This window comes from Canis lupus, chromosome 19 (assembly GCF_011100685.1).
Source record: "Canis lupus familiaris isolate Mischka breed German Shepherd chromosome 19, alternate assembly UU_Cfam_GSD_1.0, whole genome shotgun sequence".
Classification (NCBI taxonomy): Eukaryota; Metazoa; Chordata; class Mammalia; order Carnivora; family Canidae; genus Canis; species Canis lupus.
Window position 1 is genome coordinate 13,852,244 of NC_049240.1, and position 19,040 is coordinate 13,871,283.

Here is a 19,040-nt window from a genome sequence, read left to right on the forward strand (position 1 = left end):
TGTTCGATACAAATATATGAACACAAATTTTGGGGGTATATGTTCTAAGAGCAAAGTCCGGTATACAGTTTTAATCTATGACCTGTACATTTTATAAGTTTCATTCTGCTTTGTTCTCTAATTAGAATACATCCATTATGGTATAGATTAAACCTGTCTTTTATAGAAAGGCTTTCTGAGGAAGTTATATTAAAAAAAAAAGTCACTTTACTTGAAAGCCAACAAGTTATTTATTAGACTTATAAATCTAAAAGGAGCTTCAATCATTCAAAACTAGGAGATGGATTAGAAAACATCAAAAGGATGGAAGAAAGACACTGTAATTTCTGTTTGATGTAATCTGGTAATTTTTCATTTTCTCCATACCTAAGTGAAGCAAAAGAAAAACATAACTTAATTAAATGGTTTGTATGAGAGTACCAAAAGATGTATTATATTTTTCAGTAATTCTTCAATGAAAGAGGCACCTCAGAAAAATTACACAAAATTATTTAAGTAGATACCTAAATCAAGATAAGCATAACCAATTAACCAATTTGTTTCCTTTTAAAACAGGCCACTTTCTAAATGTATTTAAATAATAAAAAGAGGGGATCCCTGGGTGGCGCAGCGGTTTGGCGCCTGCCTTTCGCCCAGGGCGCGATACTGGAGACCCGGGATCGAATCCCACATCGGGCTCCCGGTGCATGGAGCCTGCTTCTCCCTCTGCCTATGTCTCTGCCTCCCTCCCTCCCTCTCTCTCTCTCTCTCTCTGACTATCATAAATAGATTAAAAAAAATTAAATAATAAAAAGAAAATTAAAAATAATAAAAAGAAAACTTGAAATGACTTTATAATTTCTAAAGCAAGTTGAAAATTGGACTCTTCATTAAACTGACGGCCTTAATCTAAAGAACATACAAAACCTTATTAAATCATTTATTTCAACATAGAGAGGAAAGAAATTATATAGCAAAAGGCTAAATCCCAACCATTATTTTATGAACTTACCTAGTTATTTGACCATTTGGTGATGTATAACTGATAGAAGATACTCCTGCCTGCACGACCAACTGGGACCCATCATTGAACTGAACCCACACAGCTCCACTAGTTAACTAGAAAAATAATAAGCATGCAGAATTACTATACTGTAGGAGACTTGAAGTTCTTAGAAGGTACTCATGTTTAATAGGTTTTTCACATAGATAAAACAAAACAAAACAACAAAACAAAACAAGAAAAACAAAAACAATGCTCAGAGCACCTGGGTGGTTTAGTCGGTTAAGCATCTGACTCTTGATTTCAGCTCAGGTTAAGATCTCAGGGTCCTATGATCAAGCTCTGTGTAGGGCTCCCCACTAAATGGGGAGCCCCTCTGCCCCCCAACCCCTCACACTTTCACACCCTCACGTGTACTTTGTCTTAAACAAATCTTAAAAAAAAAAAAAAAAGGCAACCTTCTCAGGAACTACAAATATGAGGCAGTGATGGTAGTAGCATTAGGAATATTCACATCTTTTCAGATTATTCCTTTAATAGCTAAGGCATTTATAATATTAAAATTATTTTAAAAAATAAATAAAATTATTCTAAATTAATCGTTTCCCATTCATTTCTACTACAATGTCTGAATAGTTTTGTGTCATCCTCCCACTCCAATAGCATCCTAACCAAGAAGAGATTTAAGAAATAACGAAAGTAACATTTTCTTAAATTAGGATCTTCCTCTATTCTTTGCACTTGGGACACAGAATTTCTCTTTGGCCTGAGAACATTACACCTTTGCAAACTTATCCCTTTAGTCACTGATATTTGATATAGTTACTAATACACAATGTGGCATTCCAAACAGCAGAGAGAAGTCATGGACACTGGAATCAAATAGACCTGGGTTTACATTCATCTCTGCCAACTACTGAGTAGGACTGTGCAAGTCAATCAATAATTATAAGCCATAATTTTACTATCTATAAAAAGAGGTAACATCACCTTTACTAGGTTTTAATTTGGGGAATAAGACAATATATATGAGAAATAGGGTACCACATAGCTTATTCAATATATGCTGAGTTCTCTTCATGTATTTCCTACCCCCATAAAGGTCTAAAATGCATTTTACTTCACTAGCAAGTAAAAATTACATGTACTATGCTCAAGTCTCCAATCTTTAAGCTTTCAGATAATATATACATACAGGCTCACACCTACATATAATTCTGTAAGTTTGAAACTTAATGTGGACTTAATTTTTAAATGCAAAAATCCTTTTCTGCCAAATGTAAGTTATTCTAATAGATTACAAATAGTTTCTAAAACTTAAATGTCATGAATATCATTCTTAATTCCTGACAAGTAGCCATTATTGTGACAATTCTATTGTTTTTAATTTATATTTTATTTTTATTTTTTGAAGATTTTGATTTATTTGTTCATGAGAGAGAGAAAGAGAGAGAGAGACAGAGACAAAGGCAGAGGGAGAAGCAGGCTCCCTGCAGGGAACGTGATGCAGGACTCAATCCCAGGACCTTGGGATCACGACCTGAGCCAAAGGCATACTCAATCACTGAACCACCCAGGTGCCCTTAATTTAGATTTTAAATTGAAGCATAATTGACATATAATGTTACGCTAGTTTCAGGTATACTACATAGTGATTCAACAATTCTATATAGTACTCTGCTCACCATCTGTCACTGTACAACATTACAGTATTATTGATAATTTTCCATATGCTATACTTTTCATTTGTCATTTATTTTACAACTGTAAGTGTGTACCCCTTAATCCCCTTCACCGAGTTTGCCAATCCTCCTCCCCTCTGGAAACAACCAGTTTGTTCTCTGTATTGATGAACTTCTGTTTTTGTTTTGTTTTTTAGCTTTCACATGTAACTGAAATGATATATTTGTTTTTCTCAGTCTTATTTCTTTTTTTTTTTTTTCAGTCTTATTTCACTTGCCATAATACCCTCTAGAACCATCTATGTTGTCACAAATGGCAAGATTTTATTTTATTTTTTTTTTATGGCTGAGTAATATTCTATTGTGTACATACACATACTTTTAAAAATGTATGTATGGGACAGCCCTGGTGGCACAGCGGTTTAGCACTGCTTGCAGCCCGGGGTTTGATCTTGGGGACCCTGGATCGAGTCCCACGTCAGGCTCCCTGCATGGAGCCTGCTTCTCCCTCTGCCTGTACCTCTGCCCCTCTCTCTCTCTCTGTGTCTCTATGAATAAATAAATAAAATCTTTAAAAAAAGTATGTATGTATTTATTTATTAATCAATTTTAAGTAGGCTCCATGCCCAACGTGGGGCTTTAACTCAGCCCTGAGATTGAGTCGCAAGCTCTACAGACTAAGCCAGCCAGACACCCCAACACATATATCGTCTTTATCCATCTATCAGTGGACACTTGGGTTTAAAACTTGTTTTTAAAACTTTAAAAACAAAACGACAAAAACAAATCACTTATGCCTTAGGAGACAATCTGTTATTAGCAATATCTAGAGTTTTCCAAATGTACACAAATAAAAACATAACCAATGTAAAAAAAGGTGTAGAAACTTTCTTGCAAAGAGAAATCTTTAAAAAATAAATTGTATTTTCTGATAATTGTCTAATTACTATGAAAACTAAGGATATTCAGTGAAAAAAATTCCCTTTTCTAAAAATTCTCACCTGTGTAGCCCAACCAACATTTTTCACAAAAACCGATTTCAAAAGTTGTGCTGATTTAGGAAGACAATCTTTAAGACTACTAGAAGGAATGTTTGTTCCAGAAGCTGCAGCTGTAAAGCCACATCCTTCATTTGTAACCATCTATAAACAGTAAAAGACAAGATATTATTCCTCAGTGTTTTTATAAGCCAAGCAAAACTGAAAAAGGACTAGATTTTCATTAGCTTACAATAATTTTTAATAACAAAGTTAAAAAATTAAAATATAACCACATAAACAAGAAACTTCAGATTTAAAGTATTAAAAACATAAACATATAACTGTATTATGGAAAGAGAAGAAAATCAAGAGTTGCTGTTTTCATGTAGGCAAATTTATATTTTTCCCTCAAGGTATAATTTTTCATACTGCTATTGTAGTATATATGTAGGTCTGTGAATATACACTCACAGATCCATTTCTTTAATGTCGCATTTCCTATATTGCTATATAGTCTTTACAGGCATGATAGTTCATAGAATAAAAATTTACATTTATGTAACCATAGGCCTATCATGGATATTAAGGCAATGATATTTTACTAGTAAAAATAAAATGATATATACATATAATAATATATTTAGCTTTTTGCCAGAGGGGCAGGTTAGACTTCACTGTGGTAACATTTAAATTGAGACCTGAATGATGAGAAAGAATTAGCCATTAAGAGTTTGGAGAAAAGTTCCAGGTCAAGTGAACAGCATGTGAAAAGGCCCTGAAACTTACTTGAAGAACTGAAAGAAGGCTTTAGAGAACTAGAATAAGGCAAAGAGAGTACAGGGTAAAGTAGGCAAGGAAAAAAAAAAAAAAAAAGTAGGCAAGGGAGAAGTAGACAGGTGAGAGTAAGGTAATAGTATGGAATTTATATTTTATATGAAGGACATGAGACAATGACAGAGTTTAAAGTATAGAAGTGATGTATTTTTACTTACAGAAGGATTAAGTATTGGTGTTGGTTTTGGAGAAGCAGCACTATTTATGATCATTTTATTCAAAGATGCTCTGTCACTCATCAGGTAGTTTGGATCCACAGAAGTAGGAGGTGATAAGGCCTTAGGTGAACTAGTATTACCAGGTTTTCTGAAGGGAAAGAAATGTCCAGATATATTCCCTTAAAGCTTTCAACTTACAGAAAACTAAAAAATGTCCAAAATGTAAACACCAAACCTTTTTTTAAACATTTATGACACATTTTAGCCATGTTTAAACATTTTTCAAACATTTACCTTCCTACAATTATTGGGAAAAAGGGAGCACTTCCACTTTTCTTTTCCTCTTCTGAAATTACGGATTCCAGTGCTAAGCAAATACGATGGCCCTGTTTCAAAAGAACAATAATGCTTTTTGTCATTATTTCACCTGTCATTTGGAATCAAACTTTTTTAAGATTTTATTTTTTCATGAGAGACACACAGAGAGAGAGAGAGAGAGAGAGAGAGAGAGGCAAAGACATAGGCAGCAGGAGAAACAGGCTCCCCGAGAGGAACCTGATGCAGGACTTGATCCTAGGAACCCAGGATCATGACCTGAGCCAAAGGCAGACACTCAACCACTGAGCTACCCAGGTGCCCCTGGAATCACTATTAATTGGTATGAAAAACCTACCATAACTAGGTACATACCTCATCTGCATGGTCCATATACAATTTTATTTCCCCTTTCAAGGTATTGATTTCACTTTCACCTTTTAAGGTATAAGATTTCCCAGTCTTTTCAATCACCTGAATTAAATCTTCAGTTTTGTGTATCTTTGCTCCTTAAAGAATAAGAAGAAAAATGCTTTTATCATTTCTTTAAATATTCCTATGTTTATATTCATTATCATACTAGTATGTAAAGATCAAGTTATTTATATTCACTTGCTGACCATGAATAAAATGAGTCTCTGAATGTATTCAATAAATACAGACCATCCATTTTCCTTTTCTGCATACAATTGGCTTAAGTCTGATACTTTTATGGTATTTAAAAAAAATCACTGATCTCATACGAAAACATAATTGAAGGATAAGTATAATGATATGTGTACTGTGTGTTTGTGCTAGGTGTCCCTTAAAGGGAGCTTTACAGATTAAAAAGTAAACCATCCTTATAGATTAAGAAAATGATATTCTCTAGGTCAAATCGATCCTTTAGCCACATTTATAATTTTTACAATTTGAATATTTGAATTTCTAATAAGAAATAGGATATTGTTTATTTCAGGTGATTTTGTACTATCAAGCTAAATGTTGTTAAATCCGAGCTAAATAAGGAAAGAGGACTAATATACATATTGGAGAATAAGTTGTTTACATGAAAATATATAAATAAATTTGGTTAACATAGTACACTGTATTGTGTATTTTATTTGTATGAATATATAGCTTAAAAACTTGTGGTGCTGAATTAAAAAAACCACAATTACTAAATTATAAACTAAAGGGGAAAAAAATTACCATTTCTAAATGGTACTTACCATCATAAAACCAAACCTCAAAATCAGCACCAGGGGAATTCTCCATCAAAATGCATTTAGCATATTTTGTAAAATAAGTGATTTTGGGTGATTTAGATCGTACAAGGTGTACAAATCTAGAAGCATATTGATATTTTCGCCAGTACTTCTCTAGGAAAGAACAGAAAAAAAATTAGCTATTATTAGGAAATAAAGTGCTGATTTGACATGTAAATTCTATAAGTTTAATACTGATTTCTACTCTTCCTCAAAAATTCAAGTTCATAGCTTAGAAACCTCATTACCAAAATAAAGATATTTTAGTGATCCAACTCTTTTAATGAAAACTAAGGACAGTATAATACAATTCCCAAGAAGTATATAACAAATTATGATGAGTAGTACCATGATTATTTAAAAAATCTCTTTCTTTGAATCACTGACATCTTATTATAAGTAATTATTCCTTCTTATAAGTAATTATAATAAGAAGATGTTAGTAATTGAAATGAAAAAATTTCTACCTGAGATATCAGTATCAGACTATTAGGAAACAATGTAGTTCTTTTTATGCTAGTAAAGCATAGAGTTTTATGGTCCTAATATACAAAAGTCAGGTTTTACATTTCCCTGTAACTACAGTCAACATAGTATTTAGTCTTGTCTATCTGTTTTGATTTCTAATAGGGTTATAAACAGGTTTTCTTGTTTGATTCCAAAAGTCAGTTCAGCCAAGTCTTATTACTATTCAATATTTAATTCCCCTATCCATAATATCCAGAAGCTGAACAAGGAGTCTATGGAGCACAGTAATGGTCTCAAAAGTCAAAATTAGATACTTTATGTTGAATTTTAAACAAGATTCTAGACAAATTAGTAACTAAATAAGTGTACATATTATACTTGTGTGATAAACAACTAATATTCCATAGGTAGTTTTTACTTATAGAATATGAATAAACATTAGATTAGTAAGGTACACCACATCTCACCACATATAAAGAATAAGAACATGAGCTACAGACTGGCTGAAGCAAGACATTTATAATCTATGATATCCACATATATAGAATTTATGTATATATAAATCCATTATCTAAATATATTCCCTGGTAAATTTACATACCTGGTAAATTGTCAAAGCTGTACCTACTAATGTTGTCAGTAGGGGGTGGTGGTCTATCAGCAAGAGGAAAACCTCTTCCATCATTCGGATAATAAATAGTGATCTGCCAAAAAACATTTTAAGAATTCTAATCATATGCTGTTAAGTTAGAGTGCTTTATTTTGTTAATAAAATTATGAAAAGAGCTCACATGTAAAACTTATTTTGTTGAAAATGCTAAATATTCTCTAGAAGTAATTATTTTGCTTTCCAAACTTAAGTTTAAAGTTTAGATTTTGTACAGGTTGTAATTATTTTAAAGCTACGCTAGTTAAATATATGTAGTCTACTACTTTACTTTTTGAATTTAACATATTAAGAAAACCAATTAAAAAAATTTAACAATATCATTGTAGAATAAATTGGAATGCTAAATGCTTAATGAAAATTTAAAGTTGCAAGATAATAAAGCAAAGTTACATTACCATATTTCCATCACTAGATATTTGAAGAACTTCTTTCACATATTCTTGAGATGTATGCTCCTTTAGAAGCTCCACACAGACCTCCTCTGAATCAAGTATACTAACCTATACAACGAAAAACTAGGGTTAATAACAATTCTCGTTTACTGTAATAGCTCTGACATATACAACACTTAAAAGCAATACTTAACCATAGCAGAAACAAAAATTACAGTCAAAATCAAATGGCTGCTTCTCAACAACAATCTACATCAGAGGTGTAGTTGAGCACAACTGTGAAACATAAGGAGCAAAGGTAAGAAGGTATAATTAAGTGTGAAATGATAACCAGGGGGCAGAATGAAAGCAGAAGGTAGGGGTGGAGAATAAGGACTCTGAAAAGACAAGAGCAAGCCAAACAAAGGCAAGACTGGATGAAATAGAAAACAAGGTATGAACAGGAGGAAGATGGAATTAAAAAATAAAAATCACTGTTTCCAATTCACACAATTTAAACTCTAAACTTGATTTTCTGTATGGTCTTCTTAAATAGTTTCAGATGTTAAAAAAAATTTTTTTTTCTAGTTTACCTTTTTGATTTGAAACTGGAATACAGAAACATTTAAAACAAAAGCAAAAGGTGATATTAAATATTAATTTAGTAATTGGAATTGTGAATAATATTTAACATAGTATTTAACCACTGTTACTTTTAAGTGTTTCTCATTATCAATAATTTAAAACTCAAAACTTATCAGTATCAATTCACCATTCTTAAAGTAGCTGGAAGAAGAACAAAAGCTATTTTTCCATAAACTCTCAGTCTCTTCTTTCAAATGAGTTTATCATGTAAATATCAGAAGTACAGGAACTAAAGAGACATATTTAATATAAGAAACCACATACTCAAAGAAAATATCATATAGTAATTTAGAAAAATTGTTGACATACCACAGCCTTTTTGGTTTTCTGTCTAATTGGTTTTAACCTGTAAGCAGTCAAAGGAGATGTAATGCCTCGTAATGTACATTTCTGATATGGTGGCTCCATTCCCCTAGTCTTGTTTTGTTCAGAAAGAGGATCAGAGTCATAAATAGATTCTTGTTGAATTATTTCAGGTTTACTTTGAAATGCAGTCATATACTTCATAGTATTCAGCTGTTTTGCAGAATGTACGTTATCAGAAGCATCAGGGCTCTTTTTGACTCGTGTATCAGTCCAAGCATTTCTTGATGTGTCCTGCAAATCTGGATGGCCTTGGAAATCTCTGTTTGGGCCAATGCTATTGTGCTCAGTAGTTTCTCTGAAATGAGCTATAATATACCCAGAATGAAGTAATTTAGTGAAAAATTAATATAACACAATGTCATGCTGGTATTGTTTTTTTGAGGTACAAAAAAAAACCTGTAAAAAAAATCTACATAATATTTAACAAATAAGCAGTTTTAAGATATGACATAATAAATGACTTTAAAAGAATATTTTAAGAAATACCTTTATACTCCTAAAATTAAGAAAGATATTATTAAACCTATTTTCTAATGACTGCCTTTTGTATTATGAAATTAGTTTTTCAACTGAGGCAAAATTGAGGGTCACTTACTAGTTCTAAAACAAGTAATTTCCAATGCTCCAACAAGTACAGATTTGAGGATATCCCAGGTAATCATTCTCAGTAAGAAGTAAATTTATCCTCTTTAAGCTAAGGACTGTCTGTTCTATCTTATAAAATATGCAAGTAAGAGCAAAAACAATATATGAAATAGTTTTACTATTATTAATATTTACTATCACAAGTGTATCTGCACTACATTTTTAAAGAGTTTTTGTTGAATTTTACCCATTTATATTTCATATGTTTGAGAGTTCACAAGGGATCATTATCTTTTTAAAGCCCTTAAAATGATTAGACTATATAGATATCTATAAGGCAATTATTCAAATGCTTAACTCTAAAAATATGTATTGCAATTTTTTTCCCTAAATGACTTTTTTTTAGTGCTTTCCTTCCCCCTACTCCCATTATGACAGAAAATATTTTGTACCCAATAATATACTTTAAAATTGCAGTGGTGGGGATCCCTGGGTGGCTCAGCAGTTTAGCGCCTGCCTTTGGCCCAGGGCGCGATCCTGGAGTCTCGGGATGGAGTCCTGCGTCAGGCTCCAGGCATGGAGCCTGCTTCTCCCTCTGACAGTGTCTCTGTCTCTGCCTCTCTCTCTCTCTCTCTCTCTCTCTCTCTCTCTGTCTAAATAAATAAATAAATCTTAAAAAAATAAAAAAAATAAAATAAAATTGCAGTGGCACTACTAGATTATAAACAAGCTTATTTCTCCATCTCAGATATCTCCATACTACTAAATAAAAGTATCTATAAACACAGCAGGTTAAGTGCAAGTTTAAGTACATGGCAATTTTATAGTTTAAAAAAATAGAAATTTGAATCATCAACAAGTACACATAAAAAGATTAATTCCAGGATCCCTGGGTGGTGCAGCGGTTTAGCGCCTGCCTTTGGCCCAGGGCGCGATCCTGGAGACCCGGGATCGAATCCCACATCGGGCTCCCGGTGAATGGAGCCTGCTTCTCCCTCTGCCTGTGTCTCTGCCTCTCTCTCTCTCTCTGTGACTATCATAAATAAACAAACAAACAAACAAACAAACAAACAAATAAATAAATAAAAATACTTAAAAAAAAGATTAATTCCCTTTTGGGCTCTTGAAAATATATTTTTTAAAAAAGCAATACACACTTGAGATAACAACTGTGCTTAAATTATAGTCATATTATGTACTCCTTGTCTGAAGTAATATAATACTTTGTAATCTCCTCCTCCCCATATGTTTTTTTTATTCTTTTTCTTCACCATTATTTTCAACACACCTTCTGTGAGTCTGTTATGTTCATTAATAAGAAATGTTGAACTTCCAAACTCTGAATCTAAAATAATGACTTCAGGGACACCTGGGTGGCTCAGTGGTTGAGCACCTGCCTTTGCCTCAGGGCATGATCCCGTGGTCCTGGGATCAAGTCCCACATTGGGGTCTCTGTATGGAGCCTGCTTCTCCCTCTGCCTACGTCTCTGCTTCTCTGTGTCTCTCATGCATAAATAAATAAAATCTTTAAAAAAATTAATTAATTAATAAATAATGACTTGGAATGACAGCTGTTTAAAAATGTTAGGTTTTTGGGGTACCCGGCTGGCTCAGTCAGTAAAGCATATAATTCTTGATCTGAAGTCCTGAGTTCAAGCCCATGTTGGGCTTAGAGCTTACTTAAAACAACAAACCGCCACCCCCACCAAAAAAACCCATTTAGGTTTTAGTAGTTGTATACTTTATCATATGTGAGGTCCCATTAGTAAACCATGAATTGTCCACATCAGCTTCTACTTAAAAATAAGATCAACCATCTTTTGATTATTTTATATGCACTGATAGTTAAGTGCTTATTACAGATACACTGCAAGAACAGAGAGATAGAGTAAAGTTTATGAGCCAGACTGTATGGGCTGGAATCCTGGATCCTCTGCTTAAAGGCAGTGTAGCTTGTCAAATTAAGCTCTGTGCAATACAGTTCCTCAGGTGTAAGACAGGGCTAATGATATTATCTTCATATTTTTTGAGTGTGAGAATTTAATAAGTTAATATTTGTTAACCATTAAGGATAGTAGCTGATAAGCAAATACTCAAAATGAGTATTTATTATTACTGTATTGTAATACAGCTTATTGAAAATATATTTTCTTTTTTAACATGTATTATTTTCTTAAGAAAACCCAAACATATAAAAACAAAACAAAACAGAAAACTCACGCTTTATTTGCAGATTCCCAAACCACTGCTGCACCATTTCAGTCTGAGGTGTCTGGTCTGGAAATGGAAAAGGAGTTTTTCCTGGACAAAGATGATTGGAGCTAAACAGAGAAAAGAAATTCTGATAAACAAAAAATTATCAGGTAATAACTTTTGAAGACAAAAAATATTTTAAAAGGTAGTTACCTTTTGATCTGAATACTTAAAAATTTTAGAGTAACTATAGAAACCAATATTGGCATAATTAAGTTGTCTTTAAGAAGTTAAACTTCTAGACCAAAATGCCCATAGTACTGTGACATTTCTATATGGCTACTGCGCTGTTAAAATTTAAGCATAAAAATCAAAGATCAGAGAAAGGAAAAAAAAATACCAGAGTCACTAAAAAATTAGCTCTCATGTGAGAAGGAGTCAATAATATGATTACTCATCACTGGCTCACCTTGTGTGTGTGTGTGTGTGTGTTTTGTGTGGTGGGGCTAAAAAAAGGAGGGGAGAGAGAGAGAATAGTTACTACTGGAGTACTTTAGGGCTCAGACATGTTCAATATACTTCACACTGGAGACTTCCTTTCTACAAAAAAAAAAAAAAAAATCAGACTAAAAATTCTCAGGTATTAAAACATTCTACAAACACATTCATGAGACTATATACTCATTTTGAAAGAATTTCTTAACTACAAATAAAAAGTCATTCTGGGGTGCCTGGGTGGCTGAGTCAGGTAACAGGTAAGTGCCTTCTGCTCAGGTCATGATCTCTGGGTCCTGGGATACAGCCTCATATTGGGCTCCCTGCTCAGCAGGAAGTCTGCTTCTCCTGGTCTCTAACAAATAAATAAAATCTTTTAAATAATTAAAAAAAAATCATCATTCTGATTCTCTAATAGAAATCATAATTAAGAAGTACCCAGAAACATCTGAAAATGTTAAAAAAAAATCAACCCTCAGTTACATGCAGCTTCATATTTGTGCTAATAGAACATTAAAAAAAATGCTTTTTTTTTTTTTTTTTAAATTTTTATTTATTTATGATAGTCACACACAGAGAGAGAGAGAGAGGCAGAGACACAGGCAGAGGGAGAAGCAGGCTCCATGCACCGGGAGCCCGATGTGGGATTCGATCCTGGGTCTCCAGGATCGCGCCCTGGGCCAAAGGCAGGCACCAAACCGCTGCGCCACCCAGGGATCCCTAAAAAAAATGCTTTTGATAGAATTCTTACCGTGCTTGATCATTATCAGGTCTTTCAAAAGATCCAGGACTACTGGATGCCTTTTCTTTAAAGAAGTGAAAAATATTGACATCGCTGTTTGTAGGTGAATATCTTTCTTCATTTTCATCTACTCCTGATCTTCTGGGCTTTGAAAGCATTTCTGCTGAGTGACATCGTTCCATTGTGTATGTTTTTGCTCGAGACTGACCATTAGAAGTGTCAGATCTATCAGAGGAATGGGCTCTACGAAGGTATCTAGAATGTGGCCTTTCTTCTGCATCCTGGATCACTCTTCCCCTTCCCCTATTGCTGGTTTCTTTTTCTTGATTTCCCCACTGAGTATAAAGACTGCTTCCATCTCCTGAAGAAGAAAAATCACTTGAATTTTTATTCTTTGGAAATACAGTCACTTTATTTGGGAGTGGTTGACCAATCAAGAGTCTTCTTCTGTCAAATAAACTACCACTTATACTGGTACTGGAAGAAGCTGTAATTGCAGTAGAAATTGTGGCATGTCCACTATCAATTGAGTCTTCTACAGTCCCTAAATCTTTACTTTTTGTTGAGGAATTTCGGGACATAAAAGGATGGTCTAATACTGAAGACAGACTTAAACGATCTGCTGGATTTCTACGAAGTAACTGGTGAATAAGGTCCTTGGCCTCTCTTGTCAAAAAAGCTGGCATTTCATAATCTGCCAATACTACTTTATTTAACGTGTTCTTGACTGTGTCAGTGTCAAAAGGTGGTCTCCCAATAAGCAACGTGTAAAACATACAGCCCAAGGACCAAACATCAGATTCAAGTCCATGTGCACTTCGAGTTGCAATTTCTGGTGAAATATAATTAGGAGTTCCACATAACGTATAGTGCTTTTCATGTGGCATTTTCAATTGAGTTGCCAGCCCAAAATCAGCAATCTTGATGTTCATATTACGTGTAAGTAAGAGATTAGAAAGTGTGAGATCCCGGTGTAATATACCATGAGAATGGAGATACAACATTCCTGTGATGATCTGGTGCATAAAGTGTCGAGCTGTTGGGATGCAAAAAATAAAATTTACAATTTAGAAAATATGAAAGATTAAGTATTTATTTAGAATTTTAGAATTCAGTTTTTAGAAACCCAAGTACATGTACCACAGTATTACATTAAAACACCAGCTTGTAGCTTAGTTTTACTATCCAAAAGACTACTATAATAATTTCATAATATTCTTTAGTTTTCTAAAGAATATTATGAAATATTTCCTTTCCTTTAAGACAACTAGGCACTCCTAATCTTTGTCCTTTCTAACTGATGAGTTTTCTATATAGTTAAGGAAAGGTTAGTTATATTAGCAATTGGAAGAGACTAGGGTAACTAGGGTACATGGAAGTCCAGAACAATTAAGAGCAAATATCTATAATCATACAATTTATAAATATATTCTAACTGTAAAAAAGAAAAAAGAAAGCTAGTTCCTCTGATGTGCTCCCAAACCCTCACAAAAAATAACCACTGTTAATAGCATGTATATATTGTTTTACGCTTTGTGCTTATGTACATTTACATGAACAGAAAAACGCTATAATAAATGCTTTAAAAATAAAAAGGTATAAAAATATACAGTTTCATTACTTTTTCCCTACTTCATACTCTTTCTTGAAGTATTTCCACGACAGTACACATAAATCCTATTTTTATTTATTTTATTTTAATTAATTAATTTATTTTTATAAATCCTATTTTTAAAAGATTTATTTATTTTAGGGGCACCTGGGTAGCACACTCATTATGCAAAGGTCTGACTCTTGGTTTCGGCTCAGGTCATCATCTCAGGGTTGGGAGACAGAGCCACAGGTTGGGCTCTGTGTTAAGTGGGAGTCTGCTTAAGATTGATTCTCTCTCCCTCTGCTCCTCTGCCCTGCTCTATTTCTCTCCCTCTCCAAAATAAATAAATCTTAAAAAAAAAAAAAAAGTATCAGGGAGGGGCAGAGAGAATCTCAAGCAGATTCTGTGGGGAGTGTGGAGCCTAATATGGGGCTCCATCTCAACACCCTGAAATTACAACCTGAGGGGAAACCAAGAGTTAGAGGCTTAACTGTGTCATCCAGGTCCCCTAAAAATCTTCATTTTATTTAATCGCCATTGATGAATATTTGGTCATTTCTGATTATTTCAAAATTACAATAAAACAACAACATAAAAAAGAATATGGACAAAATTACAATAAAACAAACAAAAGGAATAGGGACTCCTGGGTGCTCACAGGGACGCCTGGGTACTCAGTGGTTGAGCATCTGCCTTTCGCTCAGTCCTGGGATCAAGTCCCACATCAGGCTCCCCACAGGGAGCCTGCTTCTCCCTCTGCCTATATGTCTGCCTTTCTCTATGTGTCCCTCATGAATAAGTAAAATCTTTAAAAAAAAAAAAAAAAAAAGGAATAAATATTTTGTACATGTTTGTTTTCTCATGCATATGTATGGGTTGGTTCTCTAATGTTAAATTCAAGAAGTAGAAACTGGGTTGAAGAATAAAATTCAGTATTTTAATAATTGCCAAACTGCCCTCCCAAAAAGGCTGTATTTTCATGTACATCCTTGTTAGCATTGGGTAGTCTCAATCCAATGAGTAAAAAAATGGCACTCACTATTTTAGTAGGCACTCTTACAATTACTACAGAGTTGGAGTATCTTTTCATGTATTTTTTTGGCCATTTGTACTCTTTTCTGTGAAGCAGGGTTATATTCCCTGCCCATTTTTCTATTGGATTACCCTTTTTGAAAGGCATCTTTTATATTTTTTAATATTAACATTAATTTGCCAGTCATATATTTTACAAATATTTATTTCCCATCTTGTGTTAAATTTGACTTAATCTTTTGTCATACATATTCTTAATTTTAATTAAGTCAAATTGATGATTCTTTTCCTTTATAGCTTTTGTAGGTTCTGGCTTATTTAAGAAGGCTTACTGTTACAAATTATTACAAAAAAATGCAATAATCATCATTAATCTGTTTACGGATATTCTTCAACTTGTATTACTACCTTATTTTGAGTCAAAGTATATGAATATTTGCATAATTTAATACAAATGACCAAATTGTATTTCAAATGGGTTATATAGACTTAAATGTACAAAAAAATCTAATAGCAACCACATTTATTAGTTGTACCTGCAATCTCAGTTACCAGGGTAAGATAACTAGAAAACAATCATTTGTGTGATGACTCATGGACTTATTTGATACTGATCTGAACTACAATAAGTTATTTATAAGAAACAAGGGAAGTTGAAACTGACTATACATTTGGTACTAAGGAATTACTGGGTGTGATGATGACTTTGTGATTATTATTTTTTTTTAAAGTTTGTATTTTTTAAAGATATATGCCAAAATATTTATAGACACAAAGATGTCTACAATCAGCTTCAAAATATTCTGGAAAATTGGGAGAATAGGAAGCGTACAGATGAAACAATTTGAACATGTTTTGGAAGCTGAGGGTTCATTATACTAGTTCCTCTACTTGTATGTTTGACATTTTCTACAATAACTGATCTCAATAGTTATTTGTGTTTGACTTAGGAACTACTTTATAGACATCAAAAACATTCTAAAAAGTTTCTCTCTGGATCTGAAAGGATAGACACTAAATAGCTACCAATGATTTAATTAATTTAAAATGTGGTTTTGGGGAAAGATGGATAACAAATTTCTCCTTTTACTTCTTCTTCAAGTAATGCTTGAATTACTTGTAGGAATTAACAGCTTTTCTAATTTTGAGAGTGGGGGGAAGTCTCCTTTCGTATCCTAAAGTAATAATGTAAATGGTTTTATTAAGTATTACAAAATAGCACATTCTTCAAAAATTAGTTTTTAAAGTATAAAATTCATATATACAAAAAGAAAAAAAGCAGCCACCTACCTTCGTTTTCTGAGAATGGTTTCATTCTGTTCTTTAGATATCTATTCATTTCTCCATTATGGCACATTTCTAATACTAGATATACATAATTGTTATCTTCAAAATAGTTATACAGCTGAAATATAAAAGGGCATAATAAATGGTAATATACAAAAATTCTGTGTCCTTTGTCACTTCTATAAAATTTGTATTACCTCCAAGATAGAAGGATGTTTCAACTGGCAATGTATTTTCACCTCATTTTGGACTCTCTGTACCATTCCAGCTTTGTACATGGCTTTCTTATCTATCTAAAAATAACATGAGACATTTAAATTTTGGTGATAAACTTCCAAATGTGAAGTTTTCAAAAGTTAACTTTGAAGAGAAAGTATACTTTAAAATATTCTTAAGTCCTTTTATTTACCTCTTTATGAGATCAATTTATTCTGGTGTTTGTTCTCTCCATGCACCCAACAGAGTGTTTGGCAGAGTAGACATTCAGTAAGTTTATCCATTGCATTCTAATACTCTCTTCCAACTTAAAAAATTTAATAGCACAACTATCATATCTATAACAACAACAAAAATCTAGCCAAGCTTTATTTTTTTTTTCACCCTGTTCCTCTTTTTTCTTCCAGACAAACTTTAAAATAAAGCTTCCCTTCCCAAAAAAAAAAAACAAAAAACAAACCAAAAAACAAAAAACTTCCCTACTGGTTTAGATAAGGGATTCTTAATTTGCTTATGATACTCCTATTAGACTGACCCGTAACAATAAAAAATAGTGTTTTAGGTTGTTAAAGTGTAATACAGAGCTATGTACAAGTAGCACTCATTATTATAAACAAATTGTTTATTCTTTGATTTCTATCAATTGCTATAAGTTTGCATAATAACAAGTCCTAGGTCTAGTGAACATTAATGAAAATAAAACATTTAAGCATACTCAAGGATCTCCTAAGGCATGTATAAGGTCAGTTGCTGGACTTGGCATTAGTCTTTTTGTGTACAAGCAATGGGTTCTTTCTACTCTAAATAAAAAAAAAAAAGGAGGGGCTCGCAGGTAAGGAGTTTCTGACATCTTAAGTCACCTAACTCCTTGCAAAGTAGAGGTGAGAAGTCGATGGAGATTTTCTTACCATTTTGATTGCAACTTCCAAACCAGTGTGAATGGACTCAGCTCTGTAGACACCAGCAAATGATCCTTTACCAAGCAGATTTCCAACTTTAAAATCCTTAAAAGTTAAAATTAAAGATATTGTGTGATGATTCACAGGAGAAAAAAGAAAAAGAGAAGACAGGAAGAGATCGGAAAAAAGATGATAACAATGGACAGAAAGGGGAATATGAATTCAGAATTCAAGCAGGTGTTACACCTCGATACAGCAGGTGTCTGGAGTGGAAAGCATGTTGACGCCTTGCAGGGATCCCTGAAAGTCCGAGCTGGGCTTCAGACGCAGGACCCAAATGAAATGCTTCCTTAACCCCAGTGCAGCTCCAGCACCTTGCTCCCAGCCCCAGCCAACCCACGGGGGCAGAGGGCTGGGCTGGAATCCCGCCGCAGCTCCCGCCGGAGGTAACTGCCATCCCCTGGGAGAAGGGGGACGCACATTCGCCCAGCTGTAGCGCGGCAGCCCCGGCGGGAGGGCCAACTTGAAGCCTTGAGAGGAGACGGGCGGGGCCGAGAGCAACTCACCTGTTCCCCCGACACTCCAGCCTGAGGGGCGGGGCGCCCCGCCCCACACAGCCGGGCGGGCGGTTGGGGCTCTCCCAAAGCACCTCGGCGCCCGCCCCGCAGCTGTTAGAGTCACCGGTTCGAGTCCTGCCACTCCAACTCCCTCTCTGCCCCCCTCCATCCCCCGGCCCCGCAGAGGATTGCCAAGTCTTTTCACCTCGATCTTCTCCCCGATGCAGGTCGCCATATTTCCAGGCCCCGGCCTGTGCTCCCCAGAGGAGCTCCCTTCACGCAGTCCCTTCGAGGCAGCGCTCCAAGCAGCCAGCCGGTCTTGGCGCCCATCAGGCTTGGCTCTCTAGGCCGCCGCTCCCGGCGACGGCTGCACAGCCACCGAGAGGCCTCCGCGGCACCTTCCGAGACCTGGGCGGCGCCTCTGCGCTCCCATTTTGAAAAACTCCCGCCGGTTGCCGTGCGGGGCAGGCCGTCGGTGACGTAAAGAAATTGGCCGCTCCGGATAGGCTGCGCTGGGCGCGCATGCGTGGCAGGCTCTCCTTGGCCGGGCGCCAGCGTCAAGGCCCTAGGGGCGGAGAACCGGAAGTGCTCGTCGCACCCCGCGGCGCCGCAGGGGTGTGTCGGCCGGCGGGCTCCCAGAAGGCCCAGTCCGCCGTGTTTAAGAGCTGGTCTGGAACGTGAGACTTCCCCGGTAGGCTACTCACGTGACGGCCTTGAAAACT

General features: G+C 34.9%; 1 protein-coding gene across 2 annotated transcripts; it reads right to left on the reverse strand.

Moving 5' to 3' along the window:
- Window positions 1–206: 206 nt before the first annotated feature.
- PLK4 (polo like kinase 4) lies at window positions 207–18,778 on the reverse strand. 2 transcript variants are annotated; one of them, XM_038564697.1, is made up of 16 exons: window positions 18,524–18,778; window positions 17,771–17,866; window positions 16,844–16,939; window positions 16,650–16,764; window positions 12,743–13,769; window positions 11,524–11,624; window positions 8,662–9,023; window positions 7,732–7,836; window positions 7,268–7,370; window positions 6,163–6,312; window positions 5,327–5,460; window positions 4,931–5,022; window positions 4,637–4,784; window positions 3,666–3,806; window positions 992–1,098; window positions 207–366 (listed from the first exon to the last, which is right to left on the reverse strand). In XM_038564697.1, the coding sequence occupies exons 1-16, from the start codon at window positions 18,551–18,553 to the stop codon at window positions 264–266; spliced, it is 2,910 nt and encodes a 969-aa protein (XP_038420625.1). In that variant the 5' UTR covers window positions 18,554–18,778; the 3' UTR covers window positions 207–263. The 2 variants fall into 2 exon arrangements, with proteins under 2 accessions (XP_038420625.1, XP_038420626.1); XM_038564698.1 differs by lacking the exon at window positions 18,524–18,778 and having other exon boundaries at window positions 16,844–16,935; window positions 17,771–17,851.
- Between the last annotated feature and the right edge of the window lie 262 nt (window positions 18,779–19,040).

Coding starts and splice junctions, on each gene's coding strand:
- PLK4 (XM_038564697.1), bottom strand. CDS start 18,553: ATGGCGACCTGCATCGGGGAGAAGATCGAG. Junction 16,765..16,843: donor AACATCCTTCTATCTTGGAG/GTAATACAAATT, acceptor TTTATATTTCAG/CTGTATAACTATTTTGAAGA. Junction 367..991: donor CCAAATGGTCAAATAACTAG/GTAAGTTCATAA, acceptor TGCTTCACTTAG/GTATGGAGAAAATGAAAAAT.